This window comes from Aythya marila (assembly GCF_965140915.1).
Source record: "Aythya marila genome assembly, chromosome: 17".
Taxonomy (NCBI): Eukaryota; Metazoa; Chordata; class Aves; order Anseriformes; family Anatidae; genus Aythya; species Aythya marila.
The window spans coordinates 14,697,240-14,716,895 of NC_139058.1; the positions used below are offsets into that span (position 1 = coordinate 14,697,240).

The 19,656-nt window shown below is 40.7% G+C and overlaps 1 protein-coding gene across 1 annotated transcript in view; it reads right to left on the bottom strand.

Annotated features, from left to right (window-relative positions):
• TMEM132C (transmembrane protein 132C) overlaps positions 1–19,341 on the bottom strand; it is a 221,109-nt gene extending 201,768 nt beyond the window's left edge. The window contains exon 1 of the mRNA XM_082774163.1: positions 18,923–19,341. Within this exon, the coding sequence (XP_082630289.1) occupies positions 18,923–19,019 (97 nt within the window). The 5' untranslated portion in view covers positions 19,020–19,341. The remainder of the gene's footprint in view (positions 1–18,922) is intronic.
• Between the last annotated feature and the right edge of the window lie 315 nt (positions 19,342–19,656).

A 19,656-nucleotide genomic window follows, 5' to 3' on the forward strand; every position in this document is an offset into this window, starting at 1 on the left:
GCAGCCTCCACAACTCCTGCCACATCCATGGCAGCTGGGCCTTGGGAAGCACAGCAGGAAGGTCAAGGAACCCAAGTCACAAGCTTAACCACTGATGCTGAAGTGAAACTCTCTTCTGCTCTTGGCAGCTAGCAGGTAACTCCACTGGAGTCCAGAAAAGCTGGGAAAGCTTCTCAGCTCTTCAGGCCACCAGTAACCACTTCTCCTGGTACAATACAGCTATATGCCCTGCCCCTCTCAATACTCTGAAAACCATTAGGTTTCAGTTCTCTTCCTAGCTCTCTGATGCCTGAAGCTGTATGGATATCAGGTTTCCTTAGGTTGAAAGACCACTCAATACCTCCAAATGTTTAGATCTTTCTTCTCTTCTAGAAGCAGCAATTCCTTTTTTCAATCATTCCTGCTCAAGGTTTTTCCAGAAGTGCAACAGAATACCTCCTGCTCTGGAAACTTGTTTCCCCCAAATGTGATTAATTTTTGAGTTATTATTTTAAATATAGTTGGTCTGTTGCCTCCACTCTAATTACATTTCTCTTGTCAATTAATTAAAAGCATGCTAAATGAAATACCAGTTTTTATTTAAATTTTAGGGGGAAAAAATATCATGGGATACAATTAGCTGTTACCAGACGTGATCTCAGCAGGTTTTCAATTCTTCTATGTATAATAGGTCCCTAATTCAATACAAAGCTGTAATTAAGAATGTAATTAACTTGTGGCATTCTACTGATGTCATACACCACAAGAACACATAATGAGCTACAGTTTTTACTGCAGGATCCTTAATGTATTGGTCTATTTCATTGAGAATGAATTAGGTACATAAAAATAGTTTATTATGGGAACTTGGCCAACATAATGGCCACATTTAAAAAACAAGCAAAATATAAACCAAGAAGCAATAAATTTTGTCCTGCCAAAGGCAATCTGGCCAGAACTCAAACCTGCATCTGGTACCCATGGCATGGAATTGATGGACTCGCCTTCATATGTAACAGAGCTCAATGCCTGTGTCTACACAGCTCTCGAGGACAGGTCTAGGGATTGGCAAGAAGCACAGCATAATTGCAGATGTGTCTACTTATAATCTGGATATGGACAGGCTGTCTGAGCAGGAATAGCAGCAAATTAAGCTGCCTGATGTTGTTTTGGTGATATACTGAGCTGTTCTATTTACAGAGCAGAGAGTCCCATGTGTTTTGCAGGTCTTCCAAGCAGAGCTTCTGGGTTTGCTGTCTGTATTAAAGCTCTGGATTTCAGTCTGGGTTTCATGACATACCATGATGTATCCACTCTGTGCTATCACTCGCTGAACTAACGAGAAACCCTCAAGGTCAATGCTGCTTATTAAAGGAAAACTTATGCTTCTGGAACACAGACTGCATTGCTGCACTGTCTAAATCAAAGATCTCTGTTCTCAGTTACAATTATTTGAACACCACCACATTTCCTTACTTTTTTTTTTTTTTTAATTTTTTTTTTTTAAATGACATTTAAGGGGAGCAAGGGGGAAGTGAGAAAATAAGGTAAGTCTGAGGAAACTAAAACGGGTTCCAGAAACCAGTAATAAGCCATCAGAACTACAAACAACAGGTCTATGATAGTGTGGTGAAAACAAAACAGCCTACAAGGTTTTTTTTTCTTTCAAGGAAGTCCTCTTGCAAAAAGTATGTTAGGATAAAATCTGACTTATCAGCTAAGGAACCTCTTGCACTGCAGTTGTTATTAATGTGCAAGTAGGCAGATGAAAATACCATCATGTAAGGAACTGACAAGAACTCTATGAAGTATCCAGAAACTCTGTAACCACTGAATAGACTTCCTAAAGATAACTCTGATTTTCTGTCAAAATACTTGATTCTTTCCTTTTTCACACACACAAAAAGGAAATAATTAATGGAGTGTCTTTGTACCCTTTTGCTGCCTTCTGAAGGTTATTACCACCTTGACATTCAAAGAACAAAGTTTTCCTTACAGTCAGCTTACCATGTAACTTCTTCCTACAGAAACAATCAGAAAAAGACATTCAAGAAGATCTGCAAACAGGTTGTCTCTACTCCACTCTCACCTTAAAAACATATATATATATATATATATATATATATATAAATGCATCAAATTAAGAACTAGGAGAGGTTCTTATGGTATTGACTTTCTTACCAAACACAGGTCAGTACCATTTCTTCACCTTGAAGGCACTCAGCTTTTTCTGCAATGCATTGAATCCTCTTTCCCTGAGAGTGGCAAATAAGGATTCTATAGATCTGAAATCTGTTGGGAAAAAAATGGAATGCAATAAAGCTTGAAATGATTGAAGCCTACACAGATTAATTCCACTACATTTAGGTGTTTAAATGAGGTGCTCTTTCAGCTCTCCCTATAATCAATGAAAAGGCTTTATCTCACCTGAAACCTACTGAAAGGCATCCTATGGATGTGCTCCTAAATCAAAGATACTTCTGAAACTACTCAGACCACATGCAGAAAGCCAGAAAGTGACCACATTTAACTTTCCTAGTTTATAAGGAAGCATAGCTTTGATTTTCTTTCTCCTGCAGTCTGTTCAAGGACTAATGAAGAGAAGCCAAAAGGCCACAGGTCCTTCTTCCCATTACCTCTGTGGCTGCTAAGTTTCCAAAACATGCACTGTTTGAAGCAGGTTGTATTGAGGGTCCACCACCATCCCCTGAAGATGCACCAAGTATCCTAACGTTCTTCCACTGAACTTTTCTCTTGTTTTCTTTTGTTTCCACATTTCTTTCTCTGTGATGAACTGTCAGCTAGTGAAATGTAAACAAATATTGACCTATCCTACACCAAGACATTACTCACTTGAATGTTATTAATACAAAAACGTTCATCTACTCACTTGAAGGAAAAATATTGCCAAGTAGTTATCACATATAGATATGTTGAAAAGTTACCTGAGAAACCTCTACTAGTTTTCTGAAATATTCCAATAAACCTCATCCAAACACTTTCTTTATACTCTTTGCACACTAATGTTAACAGTATTTAATCAAAATAGAACTGCTCAAATTGATAGCTTTACTTAATGGCAAAGGTTCTTTGAATAACATGTCTTTCTGATGAAAGTGGCACTGAAACAGTCCAAGTTCAAATCCATTCCCATGTACCAGGGTCTTTCTTTAAGATTGTTACTCTTTTTCCGCAGCTCAAGATGTTGGCACTTCATGAATCAATCTCAAAGGATATTAAAAGCAGCAGGAATAGCCTACAATGAGCCAGAAGGTTTCTTCACAAAAAGAATGTTATGTTTGCCAAGTAAAGCACTGAAAGAAAAGTAATAAGGAAATCCAGACTTAAACTTAATTCATCCCCACATACATATGCATTAAGATACTGCCTCTAATGACATATTCCTTCTTCCAAATAATTTCTTCATATGGCTGAAAGAATAGACAGCTCACCATTTCTTTACCATTATGTATAACCTATGCACTAGTTCAAGACTATTTGAAGTGTTGCACAGAACTATTACTATTCCAACAAGCTTTTCATACTACTACACAGAGCATATCAGAAATATTAATAAAATTACTTGCACAGCACTTTCCTACAACAAAATTTTCTATAATTTTTAAGAGTGTGAACTGCAGTACTGCTAAATTAGTAACTAAACTCAGAAGTATCTGCTAATACAGACTCCTTATTTAGAAAATTATGGCCTGATTTCCTGAAAAATACAGTATTAGCATAATTTCAGAGTAAATCTCTCACTTACTTTAAGGACAGCTCTTTAAAAAAAAAAAAAAGTATGAAAGGATAATGTACAAATCTGTTTTCTTTGCAGCATCTCACTAACACTGTGGCAGGAACAAGAACATAATACAACTTCCCAGAGCCCTACTAAACTCCTTTAACTGCCTTTATCTTCCTACAATCTTTGCTCCTTCCATGAGCTACAAGCTAACCTGCAAAGTTGTCCAGTTACAGTAAATAAAGACAAAGAAGGGATTCAGAAAATGGAGTCCTAAATGCCAAGGGAAGTTTGTGAGGGTTAACATAACATGCTCTGAATCATATAACCCCTACCTATCCCCCTTCTGTAGCTTGCATTTGGCTCACGAGTCACTCATGTGGTCTTCCTGAGGGGCTACTGAAAGTGTTCCAGGATATTGTCACCGAGTACAAAAAAAACAGTGACAGCCACAGAGGCTATTTATACTCAGAAATACCAAAGTTCCTCTTTGTCTAGATTAAGAAGTTAAACCCATGCTGAACCTGCTATATCTACACACCTTCTGCTTCTGTAACAAATGAAGCAGAAGTTCACAGACAGTAACCTCCATCAAAATAAAATCTGGGATTTTTTCCCAGGAAGTTATCCATCTATGTATGAAATGAGACAGCAGACCTGCAGATAACCACTTATTCCTTAACTCTTGTCACACCCCAAGATTGCTTCCTCCCGCTTTTCTGCACGAAGTATAAAAGAGGATGGAGGCATTCTGAGAGCACACAAGAGCCTCCCTGGATCCACAGCTTTTGCTCTGAAAGGTGGGACTATGATGGCATATGACAGTCAAAGGGAATCATCCCCACGAAAACACATGCCACCCTTATCTGAGATGCAGCGTGCTCCACAAAGACAACATTCTCAGAACACAGAATGGAGAAGCCAGCAGCTGAATTAAGTACAGACTAGACACAATTTTCAGACCTAGAACTCTGGCAACTTTGAATAGATTATTCATAGAATTAACTAAAAAGTTATATGGCTTCAAAAGCATTTTTATCTTTTTTTTTTTTTTTTTTTTTTTTTTTTAAGTGCAAGGACATGCTTGTAGGAATTATCTGCAGTCATGAATCTTAGTAAAAATGAGTGCTAGCATTCATACATCATCATCACTTCAGTAAGAGATTACAGAAAACACCATTTATCTTTGCCTCTAACAGTGAAAATCACAGGATTTCACCCAAGTAGAGCTGCTCAAGGAAGTGATTCTAATTGGCTAGAACTCAATTTCTAGCTGGCTTTGTTCTTGGAAACAACTGAACCACTTCACAGAAACTTTCTCAAATCAGTCAGAAAATATGCAGCATGGAAAACTTCAGCTAAAACAGTTACAGCTTGAGAAAGCCCCATTTTAAGAAGGTATTATAGCGAAGATTGCTAACCAATTAACCTAGATGTCATTTTCTGATATTCAGATATTTGCCACTCAGATAACATTGTGACTAAACTTGATTTTTAAACTATCAAATCAGGCCAAAAAATAAACTAAAAAATACTATTTCCTTTTTTTGTTTGTTTTTTTTTTTGTTTGTTTGTTTGTTTGTTTTTACTATAGTACCAATCCATTAAGAAATATCACATATGCAACGAATTAGACCACAGACCTTTCATCTCAAACTGCTTTGAAATGTTGCTTACTAAACCCACTAGAGTTAGGGAAGAAATCTTTCTTCATTGGAAAAACTAAGTCTTCACATTCTGAGTAGGCCATGTGTTTTGAATTTTCTGTTTCTTCAAAATGATTTCCTTAAAGCTTAAACTATTTGATTTCATTTTTAGTTCTAAGTTATGACTGGGGAGGAAGCACGCAGAAAGGCAGAAATGCATGTTCCCCCTACATGCATATAGTGCTATTTACATTGTAGCATGTTAGAATATAATTTAAATTTCAATGTAAACCCAAAGATGTCTTCAAAAATGATTAGAAATTAACAGAGGCTGGCAACCCACAACCTACTTTCAAGAGGGTGGAAGGTTGGATGGCATATGTCAGAGTGACAGCTTTAAATATCCAAACCCTTAAGAACAGAACAAGTTACAGAATGTGAGCTTTCTAGCTATGCCCTCTAACATTTAATGCGAAGAAATATTAACAGTTGCTTTGGTTGTGCTTTGTTTCTACCAGCCCCCCTTTCATATCACTCAGCTATTCTAGGTAGAAAGGAACACAAACATCCAGGAGTACCGAGAGCAAGTTGAAGCCAGAAAGCACTACATGAACAATTAGTTGATAAAGCCATAGATAAAGTGAACAGCTGCTGTGCTGACAGACCTTCCACCAAAATGTCAGAGCTTCTCTCTGTGCCTCCTGAAACCCTGTGTAGGGCTACAGCAAGACACAGGATAGAATAACTGAAAGCTCTGGGTACATTTTATTATGTTAGTTTTCACCCTAAAGAAAAAAGAAAGCAAGCATAAGTACATATAACTTGACTGTTACAAGTAAAGGAGTTTATCTGGATTAAATGTATTCTGAATTGTTTGAACACAGACTCCAATGAGTTGTTTTAAACATTCTCCCATGAAGGACACTGAAACAGTGTTTTTCAAACAGTATCTACCACTTATAAACAGACTAATTAACAGAGAAATATTTCCAAAATCAGTTCAACTCTGATAGGGTCTAGCAGTGCCAAATGAGATCTGGCATCTTGAACTAGTTCCCCTCTTCCAGCAAATGAATATATATAAATGCTGTAAAAGAATACAGAACTGTTCTTTGCCCATGAATAGCACTAAAAATGTCCTCTCCATCCAATCTGTTTCACTTCATAGGGAGAGAAATCGCACGGGGAAGATAGGTATACTGCAGATACTGTACCTAGCAGCCATGAATTAGATGCATACAGAGCAACATACATGTGGGCTGAGATCTCGATGAATGGTAAGCCTCCTACTGAAATATGCAGAGCCAGGGTTTCACATGCAATGTATAGGGCATAAACAAGTGCCCATGGAGTAGAATTTGCTTCATTACAAGTGAGCTAGAGCTTGAGATAACAGTTTATGCCAGTGTCTGTAGGTATTCACATACAACTTCTAACACTAAAATCAAATTTTTAGTTTCAGAAAAGTCCATTCACAAAATAATGAATTACAAAAAGTCGAGAGAAACTAGTAAGCACTGGTGATCCAAGGCTTCAATTTGATGTACTCTTCTCAAATGTTAAGAGGCTATGCACAAGAGCCACACAATACAAAAAAGCTCAGAACATTCCTAACATTTAGATGTATCAAACTAACAGTGGTCCAAATACAAACATGAGACATCCTCTTCAGGGTCCAGGTCAGAATCCAAAACTGTAGAGGCACTCAGAACTGTAGATTCAACTCAAACTTCACAAATCTCTGCTACTAACAAAAGTGGATCTTTTTCCTCTTCGTGATTAAAACAAAACCAAATCAATATAAGTATTCTTCAAATAAACTGTTTGCATTTTATGACTCTCCTGAACAACTTTGCCTCAAGGCATGATTTTTACTTCAAGCCAATTCTGGCGTTACAGCACTACATGATCATGTTTAAATGTCATCTGATGATTCCTATTAAAGTGTCACAGTTTTGTCACTACAGCTAATTTAATTCCAAATGAACTTTCAAAATGAAAACTAAAGTTCAATGGAAGCCTGAAGCTTTGAGGAATTGTGATGCTTTGAGCCTGAAATACCGTAATATCCAAATTTAATCTGTTAAGTAGCCAAGGCATGGATCTATGATTCTTTGAATAACTATGTATAATGTAATAAGGATCTTCCAGATGGACACTGCAGTACACATCTTTCCAGATTAGCATTTGCCTTTCCAGACCATCACTCTCCTTTCATCCAGACTATGTGATACTCCAAATGAAAAGAAGCAACTCACAATATACTAAACCCTACTGTTACACACAACTGGAAAAATTTGTTCCATTATTTTGCTGATGTCCCAAAGCACAATACATTAAATTCCAGACACCATCTGGAAATATGACTGAGGAGCACATCCAGTGAATTGGTGAATACCATCATATGATATTAGTGTCATATCATGGTAGATATTTCTGGATAAAATTGAAACAGATAGCAATGTGAATTATTACTAATCAAATGCAAAACTTGTAAAAAAAAATTTGCAATTTTACCTCAAAGAAAATATTTTTTCTATCCACATTATAACAGAAAGGTGCTCAAATGCTTTAGTCATTCCTGTTTTACAGATGAGCAAATGAAATCAGAAGTTACCTAAGCACTCACATTTACACACACAACTGGAGAGAGAACTAAGAAACACAGGAACCCTGCTTACAATTTCTTCCCTTTTCTCTCTAAGACAGAATGACATGAGGACATGTTAAACAAATATGTAGAAAGACAGCACCTTAGTTCGGTATTCTTCAAATAGATTTTTTTGACATTATTATTGGGATGATTAGGAACAAGAGAGGCATAAAGTCATTTAAAGTAGTATTGGCTCAATAATATTTCTCACAAAACACAGCCTTTTTGAACACATAAAAGAGGAAAGCTATTAGAGTTACTCTGCTAAATAAAACACTTTTAAAACTGTTAGCTTTGTAATGAGAGTGAGATTCAAATATATACAATAAAGATACACCAGGTCAGACAAGAGACCCTTGAAGAACAATCACCAACTCATGTAGTGTCACATCATTTTTTTTTACAAGAGGCACAAGCTTTACACTTCTGTTAGGCATGTGCAGCTCCCTTTGAATATTCACTGCTAGACCACCTCATGTACAAATTCACTAAGCAAGCATTTCATAGCACAGAAAGCGTGGAGTCCTTTCTAGTCAAGTTACCCATACTCTGTATAACTCAAATCCAAATCACAAATTACAGCTGTACACAAAGAAAATCACCTTCTGTCTGATCAGTCCATTATTGGACATGAGGAGCACTGAAACAAGATCAAGTATCAGTACCCACTAGAAGAGCAAAGCAGATTTGAAAAAATTCCTAAATTAAACTCATCCTTCAAAAGGCAGAAGTGCAAATATCGACAACCTAAATTTACCAATATATTTGACAAAAGTGTAATACAAATTGTTCTACAAAATTTTACGTAAGTTTCATGCAGAAGCTCTCCTCATTTTTCATACTCATACTATTCACATGCAGGTGTCCACCCTCCCTAAGGGGCAGCCAAATTCAATCTGTTCTCATCAGTGAAAATTAAGAGGCACTGAGATGTCAATATTATATTACCTTCTCCACAGCAGTTATTTATTGTATTTGCTACTCTTATTTCATGCCAGCAGAGTAATAAGTCATTTGATTCTACAGACTACAAATATTCTGGATCTTTCTACTGAGGTGTGAAATTTAAATAAATAAATAAATAATAAATCAGTTCTTGAAAAAAATTAAGTCAGGTTTAAAAGATTAAAGATGGCAAAGGCATAATTGTGTTCTCTGCCATAATCATTTTCTCCCACCGAGAAAATGCTGAAGATGAGTGCACGTACCAAGCATGCTTTAACAGCCCAATAAACACTGGCCTTCAGTCAGGTTTCATTGTCCCAGCACAGGTCCCACTGCATTGTACAGTGATTTTACAAGTAATTCAGTTGCAGACCACAAGAATTAAATCACAGAATCACAGAATCACAGAATTTCTAGGTTGGAAGAGACCTCAAGGTCATCGAGTCCAACCTCCAACCTAACGCTAACAGCCCTCCACTAAACCATATCCCTAAGCTCTACATCTAAACGTCTTTTGAAGACTTCCAAGGATGGTGACTCCACCACTTCCCTGGGCAGCCTGTTCCACTGCCTCACAACCCATTCAGTGAAGAAGTTCTTCCTAACATCTAGCCTAAAACTCCCCTGGCTCAACTTAAACCCATTCCCCCTCGTCCTGTCACCAGGCACGTGGGAGAACAGGCCAACCCCCACCTCGCTACAGCCTCCCTTGAGGTACCTATAGAGAGCGATAAGGTCGCCCCTGAGCCTCCTCTTCTCCAGGCTGAACAAGCCCAGCTCCCTCAGCCGCTCCTCGTAGGACTTGTTCTCCAGGCCCCTCACCAGCTTCGTCGCCCTTCTCTGCACAAAAAAGTCATGAATTAAAACAGAAAACAGCTGGGCCCAACTCCATACCCACTGATGGCAACAGGAAGTTTCTGCCTGATTACAACAGGCCTTGGGACCGGGCAACATGGCAGCAGGCCTGCTCCCTATTTGTCTAATGGTTTCCTCTTCATATACACCACATCACTTCACAGTCCTTTACTACAGGATCTCATTCCACATCCCAGGATCTGACAAAAACATGCTAGCAGCTGTGCACTTTTATACCCATTCTGCTCAAACCTGAGTCCTTCTTTCCACCAGGAAGTGACCTAACCCTGCCCGTGTTCCCTGTCTGTCTCCCCAGTGCATTTCTGCTCATTCTGTCATTCCCATCCCAGTCCTGAGACATTTCCTTACAGACATTCATCTTGTTCTGAATATTCCTGCCTTTTTGCAGGCCCCCATCCTAACCTCCTCCTCCGCACCACCTTCCACAATCAGACCCTTCCCTCCACTTCCAGTCTTCTTCCTCCTCACCCAAACACCTGACTCTCTCCCATCTGTCCCCAAACTGATTCTTGATCTTGTTAGTTTTCAGACCATACTTTCCCGTGTCATTCTCCTTTTAGCTCACCTTGCTTCCCACCTTAAACTCTTGCTTTTGTCTTTCCTTTATTACTATGAAGCAAGTTCATCTTCCAGTAAGTCCACCCTGCAGCTAGGAAGGGGGACAAAGCGTTGGGAACGCAAGGATGGACAGCGACCCTAACCATATGTTATGCTTTGCCCAGGTCAGACTTATGCAGTGCAGATTTGTAACTGCAGGGAAAGTAGAGCTCATCCCTATCATGTTATAGGCCTAGTGCAAGGCAATTTTCATAGCATTTAACTGTAAAGATGCAACAAGTTTTTCCTTGTCATGAGCAAATTCATTCTCTCTAATGTTTCTGACTTGACATCCCATCAAACCAACCTCAGACTTCTTTCAGTGATCTCACAAGACCTCTTTCTTGGGGAGTTTCATAGGGGTACGAGCACTTTTTGTAGAAAAGGTCAGCAACTATTTTTAAACAAAGGAAAATCCACACTACCCCTCCCCTCCCTCTACATGTTTTTTTTTTTTTTTTTTTTTTAATATCTTTGGTTTACGAGATCTGTTTTGTAAACCATTGAACTCTTGGCTCAGGTTTTGGAAAGAAAATTTACTCAGACTGAAGCAGATGCTTGGCATGGAATATTTCAGCTGAAACAGTTAATGACTGGAAAACTTAAATTAAAACCCAACTCTTTTAATGGCAGTTCTAATAACAAGCAGTGCTACTAGTCCCAATAGTAAAAATAGACCAAAAAAACCGTTGATGGGAGGTTTTGTTTTTTATTTTGTCTTTAATTCAACAAAACAATTTAGTCATCAAAAACACATTCTAGCTGCGTGTAGAAATGGCACTACATTAATGTAAACATCACTTATTTATATAGGATCAACATGAGAAAAAACACCCAGTACAAAAAATAAAAATAAAAATTAAAGCTGTGTGGTTCACCAAGTGTTCATTCTCTAACCTCTCAGCGTTTAATATCCTGCATTGGGTATATAATGTAAGTAATTCATATAATCTCTTCACAGAATCACAGAATCACAGAATTTTCTAGGTTGGAAGAGACCTCAAGGTCATCGAGTCCAACCTCCAACCTAACGCTAACAGCCCTCCACTAAACCATATCCCTAAGCTCTACATCTAAACGTCTTTTGAAGACTTCCAAGGATGGTGACTCCACCACTTCCCTGGGCAGCCTGTTCCAATGCCTCACAACCCTTTCAGTGAAGAAGTTCTTCCTAACATCTAGCCTAAAACTCCCCTGGCTCAACTTAAACCCATTCCCCCTCGTCCTGTCACCAGGCACGTGGGAGAACAGGCCAACCCCCACCTCGCTACAGCCTCCCTTGAGGTACCTATACAGAGCGATAAGGTCGCCCCTGAGCCTCCTCTTCTCCAGGCTGAACAAGCCCAGCTCCCTCAGCCGCTCCTCGTAGGACTTGTTCTCCAGGCCCCTCACCAGCTTGGTCGCCCTTCTCTGCACCCGCTCAAGCACCTCGATGTCCTTCTTGTAGCGAGGGGCCCAAAACTGAACACAGTACTCGAGGTGCGGCCTCACCAGAGCTGAGTACAGGGGGACGATCACCTCCCTAGCCCTGCTGGTCACGCTGTTCCTAATACAAGCCAGGATGCCGTTGGCCTTCTTGGCCACCTGAGCACACTGCTGGCTCATATTCAGCCGACTGTCCACCATCACTCCCAGGTCCTTCTCTGCCTGGCAGCTTTCCAACCATTCCTCTCCCAGCCTGTAGCTCTGCTTGGGGTTATTGCGCCCCAGGTGCAGGACCCGGCACTTGGCCTTGTTAAACTTCATGCAGTTGACCTCAGCCCATCGGTCGAGCCTATCCAGATCCTCCTGCAGAGCTTTCCTACCCTCAAGCAGATCGACACACTCACCTAACTTGGTATCATCTGCGAACTTACTGAGGGTGCACTCGATGCCCTCGTCCAGATCATCGATGAAGATATTAAAGAGGACCGGCCCCAGCACCGAGCCCTGGGGGAGGCCACTCTTGACTGGCCTCCAACTGGACTTGGCTCCATTCACCACGACTTGGACCTATCATTTTTTTTCCCCTCCTGCTTTTGCTTACATAAGCAGTCAGTTGATCCCATGTTGATACAAACTTATCCTTTATGAAAAAAATATTGTATGTGCTTTATCGTCCTGAAGCAGCTTAGAGAGGAATGCATGCTAGTGGTGGCACAAAACCAGGGTTGTTCAGTTTGGGCAAGGGCAGAAATCTGGCAACACCAATTTACATTGGCTCAAGCTGGTGAGGAACAGTACCCTCAAGCAATACAACTGGCTGGAAAAAGGAATTTCACAAGGATGGAAACTGTAACATTTTGAAGTTTGTTTTCATTCTCAATGGGAAGAAAAAAGCTAAATTGTTATGTAAAGGTAAAATGCTTTTCAGACGACATTTGAATGAGAAATCCTTTCATAGTAGTCATATTGAGCTGATTCATTTCTGCAATATGAAAACAATATTATAGAAAAATACTATATAGAGCACATTGTTAGTATCTATGCTATTGTCAATTCATGTTTGAATACATTTACTAGAAGTAAAGAAATTGTGCTTGCATCTAAATTTTGCTTTGATAATTTTTAAAGAAAACTTTCACAAAGTTAAAAAAAAAGAAACTTTTTACCCCTTTCTCCCCATTTTGTTTTGTAATTGTATCAGTTTTTAAAATATTTTTGAAGAAAGAACAGTTCACCTGATTTTTTTTTTTAATTAACCAAAGAAATATAGCAATTACCTAAGCAATACAACATTAGATGTATCGTTGTAGATACATTTCAACATCTGTGATTCTATGTTGCAGTTAAAGAGCAGAATCTAGTGGACCAACCCCTCTGTTGCATCAATATCAGAGGATATCAGCTTACCTTTTATTTACTTAAGACTTCCTCTTCATGCACAGAGAAGCTGACTTTTTGCATGTGCTGAGGGGACCATTAAGGATTTGTTCTAGTCAAAAGCATAAACTTTTTTTAAAGTGTCTTTCCAAAAAGAGGAAGTTCTCCCCCTGATTTTATTCTTGTTTAAGTTCAAAGTTTTCACACAAATGCCAAATCCCTCATCATTATATTGTTACTTAGTTTGCCTCAAGTTATTGAAAAGGCCAATTCACTTAATTCTGTCTTCCCTTGCAGCAAGATTGCATTTCCCATTCTTAAGCTATATAACAAAAAGCACTGAACACCCAAATTCTGTTAGCAACAGAAATTAACAAATAGAATAGTACTCTGCTAACTTTATGATAGAAGTATGACACCATTACAGAATAGTGTCCTTCTACAAAATTGCATCTTTAATAAAGTTTGTAGAAGATGGTTGAAAATGCTGCATGAGAGGAAACATCAAAAAAGGTGCTTGACCTTAGACATGACACTTGTAGCACCAGTGGATGGTAAAATCAGATTAAATTCTTATTGCAGTACATAATAAAAGCAGCATTCAATTAAAGAGACTCATCTAGCCATTTACATCTGTCAAGCTGCTGAAGCTGCAGTTGTAAAAGAACACTTTTAATAATGACAGTGGAACTATGATTAGTATGATCTGTGCTATTCAAGCAAAAGATGTGCCAAAAGAGGTTGTCTCTGCACACAAAGTTACTGACCCAAGATGTCAGTGATGCAATAGTAAGACATTAGCACATTTCTGAAGTGTGGTGGCAAAGAACCACTTAGTCCAAATGTACTTCCCTAAAGAAAAATTCAGCTAATTGACCAATGGTGCAAAGATGCCTGTAATTTTAGTGATGGGGATGACACTGTTTATGGAATTCAAGCTCAATAGATTAATATGCTTTAGAACAGCAAAGAAAATGGAAGAGTAAACTTGCTGGGTCATTTCACTATATAGAACTGAAAACGGTGATCTGAGGCTGTGTATTGACCCCAAAAATGTGAACAAATAAAGAGAGAGTATTTCTATTTACTAACTAAAACAGACACAGGCATTACTGGAGTAAATTTATTTCCTGAGCTAGATGCATCCACAGGCTTTTATTAGATACCTCTAAGTGAGGAGACTGCAGAAGCTATGAACTTTCAATGCACCATTTGTCCGTCCCTGTTTCAAAGGGGTCACATCTGTCACTAGAGCCTGAGCCAGCCCACAGGACACAAAACAGTATAACTGCTGAACACTGTGAAACTGTTTTGCTGGGGTATTGAGTCTGCAAGGAAGGCTGAATAAAATATAAAAGACTCAGGCCTGCAAGAGCAAGTCAGGACAAGAGTTTGACCTAGACAACGGCAGGTTTTCTGACCAGTAAGTTATTGCATATCACTATGAAGGACAGAGCATCCAAATTTCAAACACCCAGATTTTGCATCTTATAGCATCACAGATTATTTTCTGTATTTGTATCATCGCAGCATTTAGATATTAAAAAAATAAAAAAGTACCAGCCAAACCAGGATCAGAAACTATCAAACCAAGAAAAAGTTGAGCACAGTGAAAAAGAGCCCAGGAAAGTAAGAAGGAAATGACTGATCAACACTCGGACAGCAAGGCAGCAGTATTCCTGACAGCAGAGGCAGCATCTGATTCCTGCTAAACAGCTTTCCTTTCACTAAATCCCCTCTCCTCTTTGGCATCAAACCCACCCTGTATGCACTAAACATCTCCTTCAAACTGATGGGTGTTATTTTTATCATTCACCCATAATGTGTTTGCTTTCTGTCTTACATCCTCAGTTTAGCTTTTTGGTATCCATATTAGATGATTTTCCATAGCTGTCTTTACACGCTTCCCTGGAGTTCTCTCAACTTGTTACCATTTTACTTTACCTCTTTTATTTCACAGGGCTTTTTTGTCTCTGTCACAGCAGCTAGGACACATCTAAGTGCTGCCTGTCAGACACGAACTACTGCCAAAACTCTCAGTGTGCCAGCACAAACTGGCACACAACATATGATCAAATCGAAGAGTTTACCAAAAACTTGAAAATTAGAGCAGTGCAACAAATCCAACACCTCTTCTGTGATGTGGTCACACTCTGAAGATTTCAAACTTTTACTTGTCTCCAGACTAACTGCCTTGAAGAGACATGACCCTAATCACAGCTAGGGACAACAGCTCTGAGATATTTACTGCAGAGGGGCATTACCTTGAAAACCCTGCCTAGGAAAGTTTGTGTGCCAACACTTCTAACAAGTTTACCATTATTTATAGAGCTTCTAGCTATTCATTACAAGACAACTTTTCAGTGGTGCTGAACCACTGCGTCATCAGTAGAGTTCAAAAATGCAGAACTAAATCCCAACTCTTAAAATCCATATCCTTTAATCTCAGTGAACATAGCTTACCATTGCTTACTAATATTTAGCAACTTAAGAAAACTTAATGCTGTGCTGTTCATTATTTGATTTCATACATAGGAAAGTTCCAAATCTGGCACAAATACTTAGCTCCACAATTCAGGAGCCAGCCACATATTATGCATTAGAGAAGTGATTACTGGTATGACATTTATATCACGTGGTCATACAGTTAGACACATGCTTGAACAGACATTTATAATACAATTGTTGCATATTTCACTAAGTACAGTGTCTAATAAACCTTAAGATCTGCTATTAAATATGAAAAGTCAGAATATTAATAGCACTGTCTACATTTTGATGTTATATCTTAGATTAGTCACTTAAACACTGTGCAGTTATAATTTAACATAATTCAAGTCGCCTGCTGTGTTCTTAGCTACTGCTAACATCATGAAATTGAGAAAGAAAATCTAGGAAGCATTCCATAACACTGAGGTATGCCATGCTATTGATCTTCCAAAATAACATATAAAAAAGCCACCTAACTGCTTGAACAATTTAAAATTGGAAGAAAATAAAGTTCACAATAAAGAGCTTCAATCAGTTCCCACATCACTGTAACTGAAACAAGATCTCATTACATGATTTTGATATAAGCAATAGCAGAGCCAAATCAGGTGCTACACCAACCTCTGGATGCACAACTGTGCCTGCATTTTTGTACAAAGGCTATTTAAGCATCTAAAATTCCTGTTACTCTATGCAGATGTACCTTCTGCTCATGTTCTCTCTTGCATGCACCTACTTCTCACGCAAGTGAACTAATCCTCTAGCTCTACATCCCCAAACTCATTTTCAGGACTTAGAATTCTGTATTTCTGGTTTCTATTATTCTGTTTTAGTTCACAGATAATACGGCACAGAATTCCCAGTCATCTATGCATTATACAATGAAAAAGAGCTGTACACTTGCCTTCATACTTATGCTCCAATTCAAACAAAAATTTAAAATATCTAACTTCAAGCTCATCCATACCTCCTATTGCCTATAAAGAGGCTTAAGCACACGCATTAGCACTTTGCTGAAAAGAAGACATTTCCTGAAAGGAATATATATGCGTACTTGGTATTTACTTGCATAAATATGATTTCACACACTCTCCACCTAGAGAAAAAGCATCCAATAATTGGTATGTAAAGCATGCGCGTGTACCTAAATGCAAGAACACTTTTGTACGCTGACTTTTTATACATCCTGGTCTGACTAGAGGCATGGCTTAAATTAAATGCCAAGCTTCTTTCTTGAGATTGAATGAATTAACATTATTAGCCTGATAATAACCACAGAACAATGGCACACCGAGGCCTAAGGCAACGTTTCAGGAAAGTTTTCTCAGAAATTCAGGCCTGATAGGAGATGCTAATGAGTTCAGAGAAGTAAATGTATCTCTTTAAATAGCAAATGACAATTTGCCTATATTAGTAAATTTCTCAGCACATTTACAGATGTTTTCACTTGTAAGCTAAAAATTGACTTTCATTTAGTTGGACTTTGGCTCTCAAGAACAATCACTATCCTAACACACCAACCAAAGGAGTGCAAATACACAAGGGGAGTGCAAATGAAATACTTGATAAGACCGCACAAGGAAACCATACAAACACCTTATTAAGTAAGTTTAATTAACTGTCTCTTTTCTAAACTGTACTGCACCTTGCAATGCTGTGAGGCAAATTCTTTGCTCAGAAGCTCTGCTTTTCTTCCCTGAAGGAAAGTACTATTTTCTCTTTTATTCCCAAAGAACACAGCCCAGCAACTCCTAGCAGCTGCTACCAGCAGCAGCTGGCTGTGGCACCACTGCTGACTTCTTTACAGCACGGCTGCGTCAACGTTGACCCAGGTTCCAGCAGAGAGAAACAGCTTAACGAGGCTGGGTTGTTTATAACCTCTCACTGTAGCACTGTCTCCCACCCTTAAGAAACAGCACCTACATATTTCTCTCGTAAAAATACTTTCAGACAGAAAGTGTCCATATATGAGTGCCTAACTCTATTAAGTCTAATGCAAATGATTATTGGAGAAGATGCATTTGTGACTGTAAAAGCTGCACAGCAGAAGAGAAATATTGCCCTAGAAAAAAAATGCCAAACCCTTCTTACAAGTCTTAATCTCCTGCAGACTCTGCAGGTGAGCATGTGGCTAATAGGACTCTCACCTCCAGACTGAAGCAACCCAAACAAAACCCCATATTTCAGATTCTTCACATCAGCACTTTCACAGCACATTGACTCACTTGGATGTACATTAGTTTTAATGTACTATATTAAAATGACTGGCATTAAGAGGCCATGCAGTTAGCACCACTAACAATGGAAATAAGAGAAATATACATATATATTTCTTATTGCCCAGGGATGACCACAACAGCTGGAATCACAAAGACCTTGACAAGTTTCCATCACCCCAAAATGCAAGGGGTAGGTGCTGTGTTCAAATGTTCACAACTAATATGGTCTGAGCACGATCACCAGATATGGAGACATGGCAGTCACCTATAATTCCACATAGAAACCATGAGTCGCTTCAGAGCGGACTTGCCTTTGTCCAGGTGACTCTGGCCCCAGAAGCCCAGTGACCAGAGGCAGCAGCAGACCACCCAAATGACCTCCTGCGACCACAGCCCTCGGCTGGCCCCGTAACCCAGGTAACAGCCACCTTGCCCAGACTACGTAATAGGGCTTCTACCCGTTATCTAGAGCTATCCCTGTACAACTCCTGCTTCATTTAAAAGATGCTATTCTACGGTCTTAATTAACACTGCCACTGCTCCCCTGGTGCCTCGGAGCTTTCTCCGCTACCCGTCCCGTCCGACGCTGGCCCCGGCCCACCTCCCACGCAGAAGGGCCCTTTGCTCCGGCGGGATCTCCAAGATGTGTGCACACACCACCACCGCCGAGGCGGGGAGGAAGGAAACTTTCTCCGTTTCCCATTTCAGCCAGATGCAAGCTCACAAGGTTCTCTCCTATCCACATAAACACGGGGATGAGAGAGAGGGGGGCGAAACTGTAAGACAGAGGAGAAAGAGAGAGCATTTTAAAAGGGAAAATAAAGACGGGGAGAGGAGATAAAGGAAATAAAGAGGAAAAAGGAGGAATTCAGCCCACACGCAGCCGCGGCGGAAAGCGAACGGCCAGCTTGAAGGGCTTCACCCAGCTCAGCCCTAGCGCGATCGCGACCACCCCGCGCCCCCCCCCGCTTACCTCCGCGGAGCAGGGCCGCCAGGAGCAGGCTGCGGGCCGCCCGCAGCGGGCTCAGAGCCGCCCGGCGGGGCACTGCGCCGCGGTCAGTCCCCGCCATGCCGCCGAGACCGGGACACGTCCCAGGAGCGGCTCCGGGAGGCTCGGCCACCGCCGCCCCGCTAGCTCGCCATCGCCGCAGGCACACACCAAGACCCCGCTCAGCACCGCGAGGGGCTCCTGCCCATGCCGGCCCCTCGAAGCCCTGCCCCAGAGCCGGGGGGTGCAGCGGCTGCCGGAACCCCTGGCCCCGCCGAGGAAAACTTTCCGAACGGAGGGGCTGAGTGGCCCCCCGGCTGCTCGCCGCAAAACACGGGCGCCTTTCGCTACGGCTCCGCTTCCCGTGCCTTTATCTGGGGGCCGGCGGCAGACGCGCACACACACACACGCACTTTTCCCTGAGAGGAGGGGAGCCCAGCCCTGGCGGGGAGCGGAGGCGGTGACCTGCGGGCTGAGGGAGGACCAGCTCCAATCAGGGAACCCACGCGTGCATCGAGCAGCCCGCCCCCGGGGACGGGGGTGCCACCACCCCTGTCACCACAACCACGGGACCTCCCCCGGGAGCGGGGCGTGAGGGACTGGAGAGCCGCGGGCTGGGGGGGGGAGCGCCGGCACCGGGAGGCTGAGGGGGCAGAGCGGGAACCGATGACGGTCCTGTCACGAAGAGCGCCCATGGGAAAGCGCTGCTGAAGAGAGAC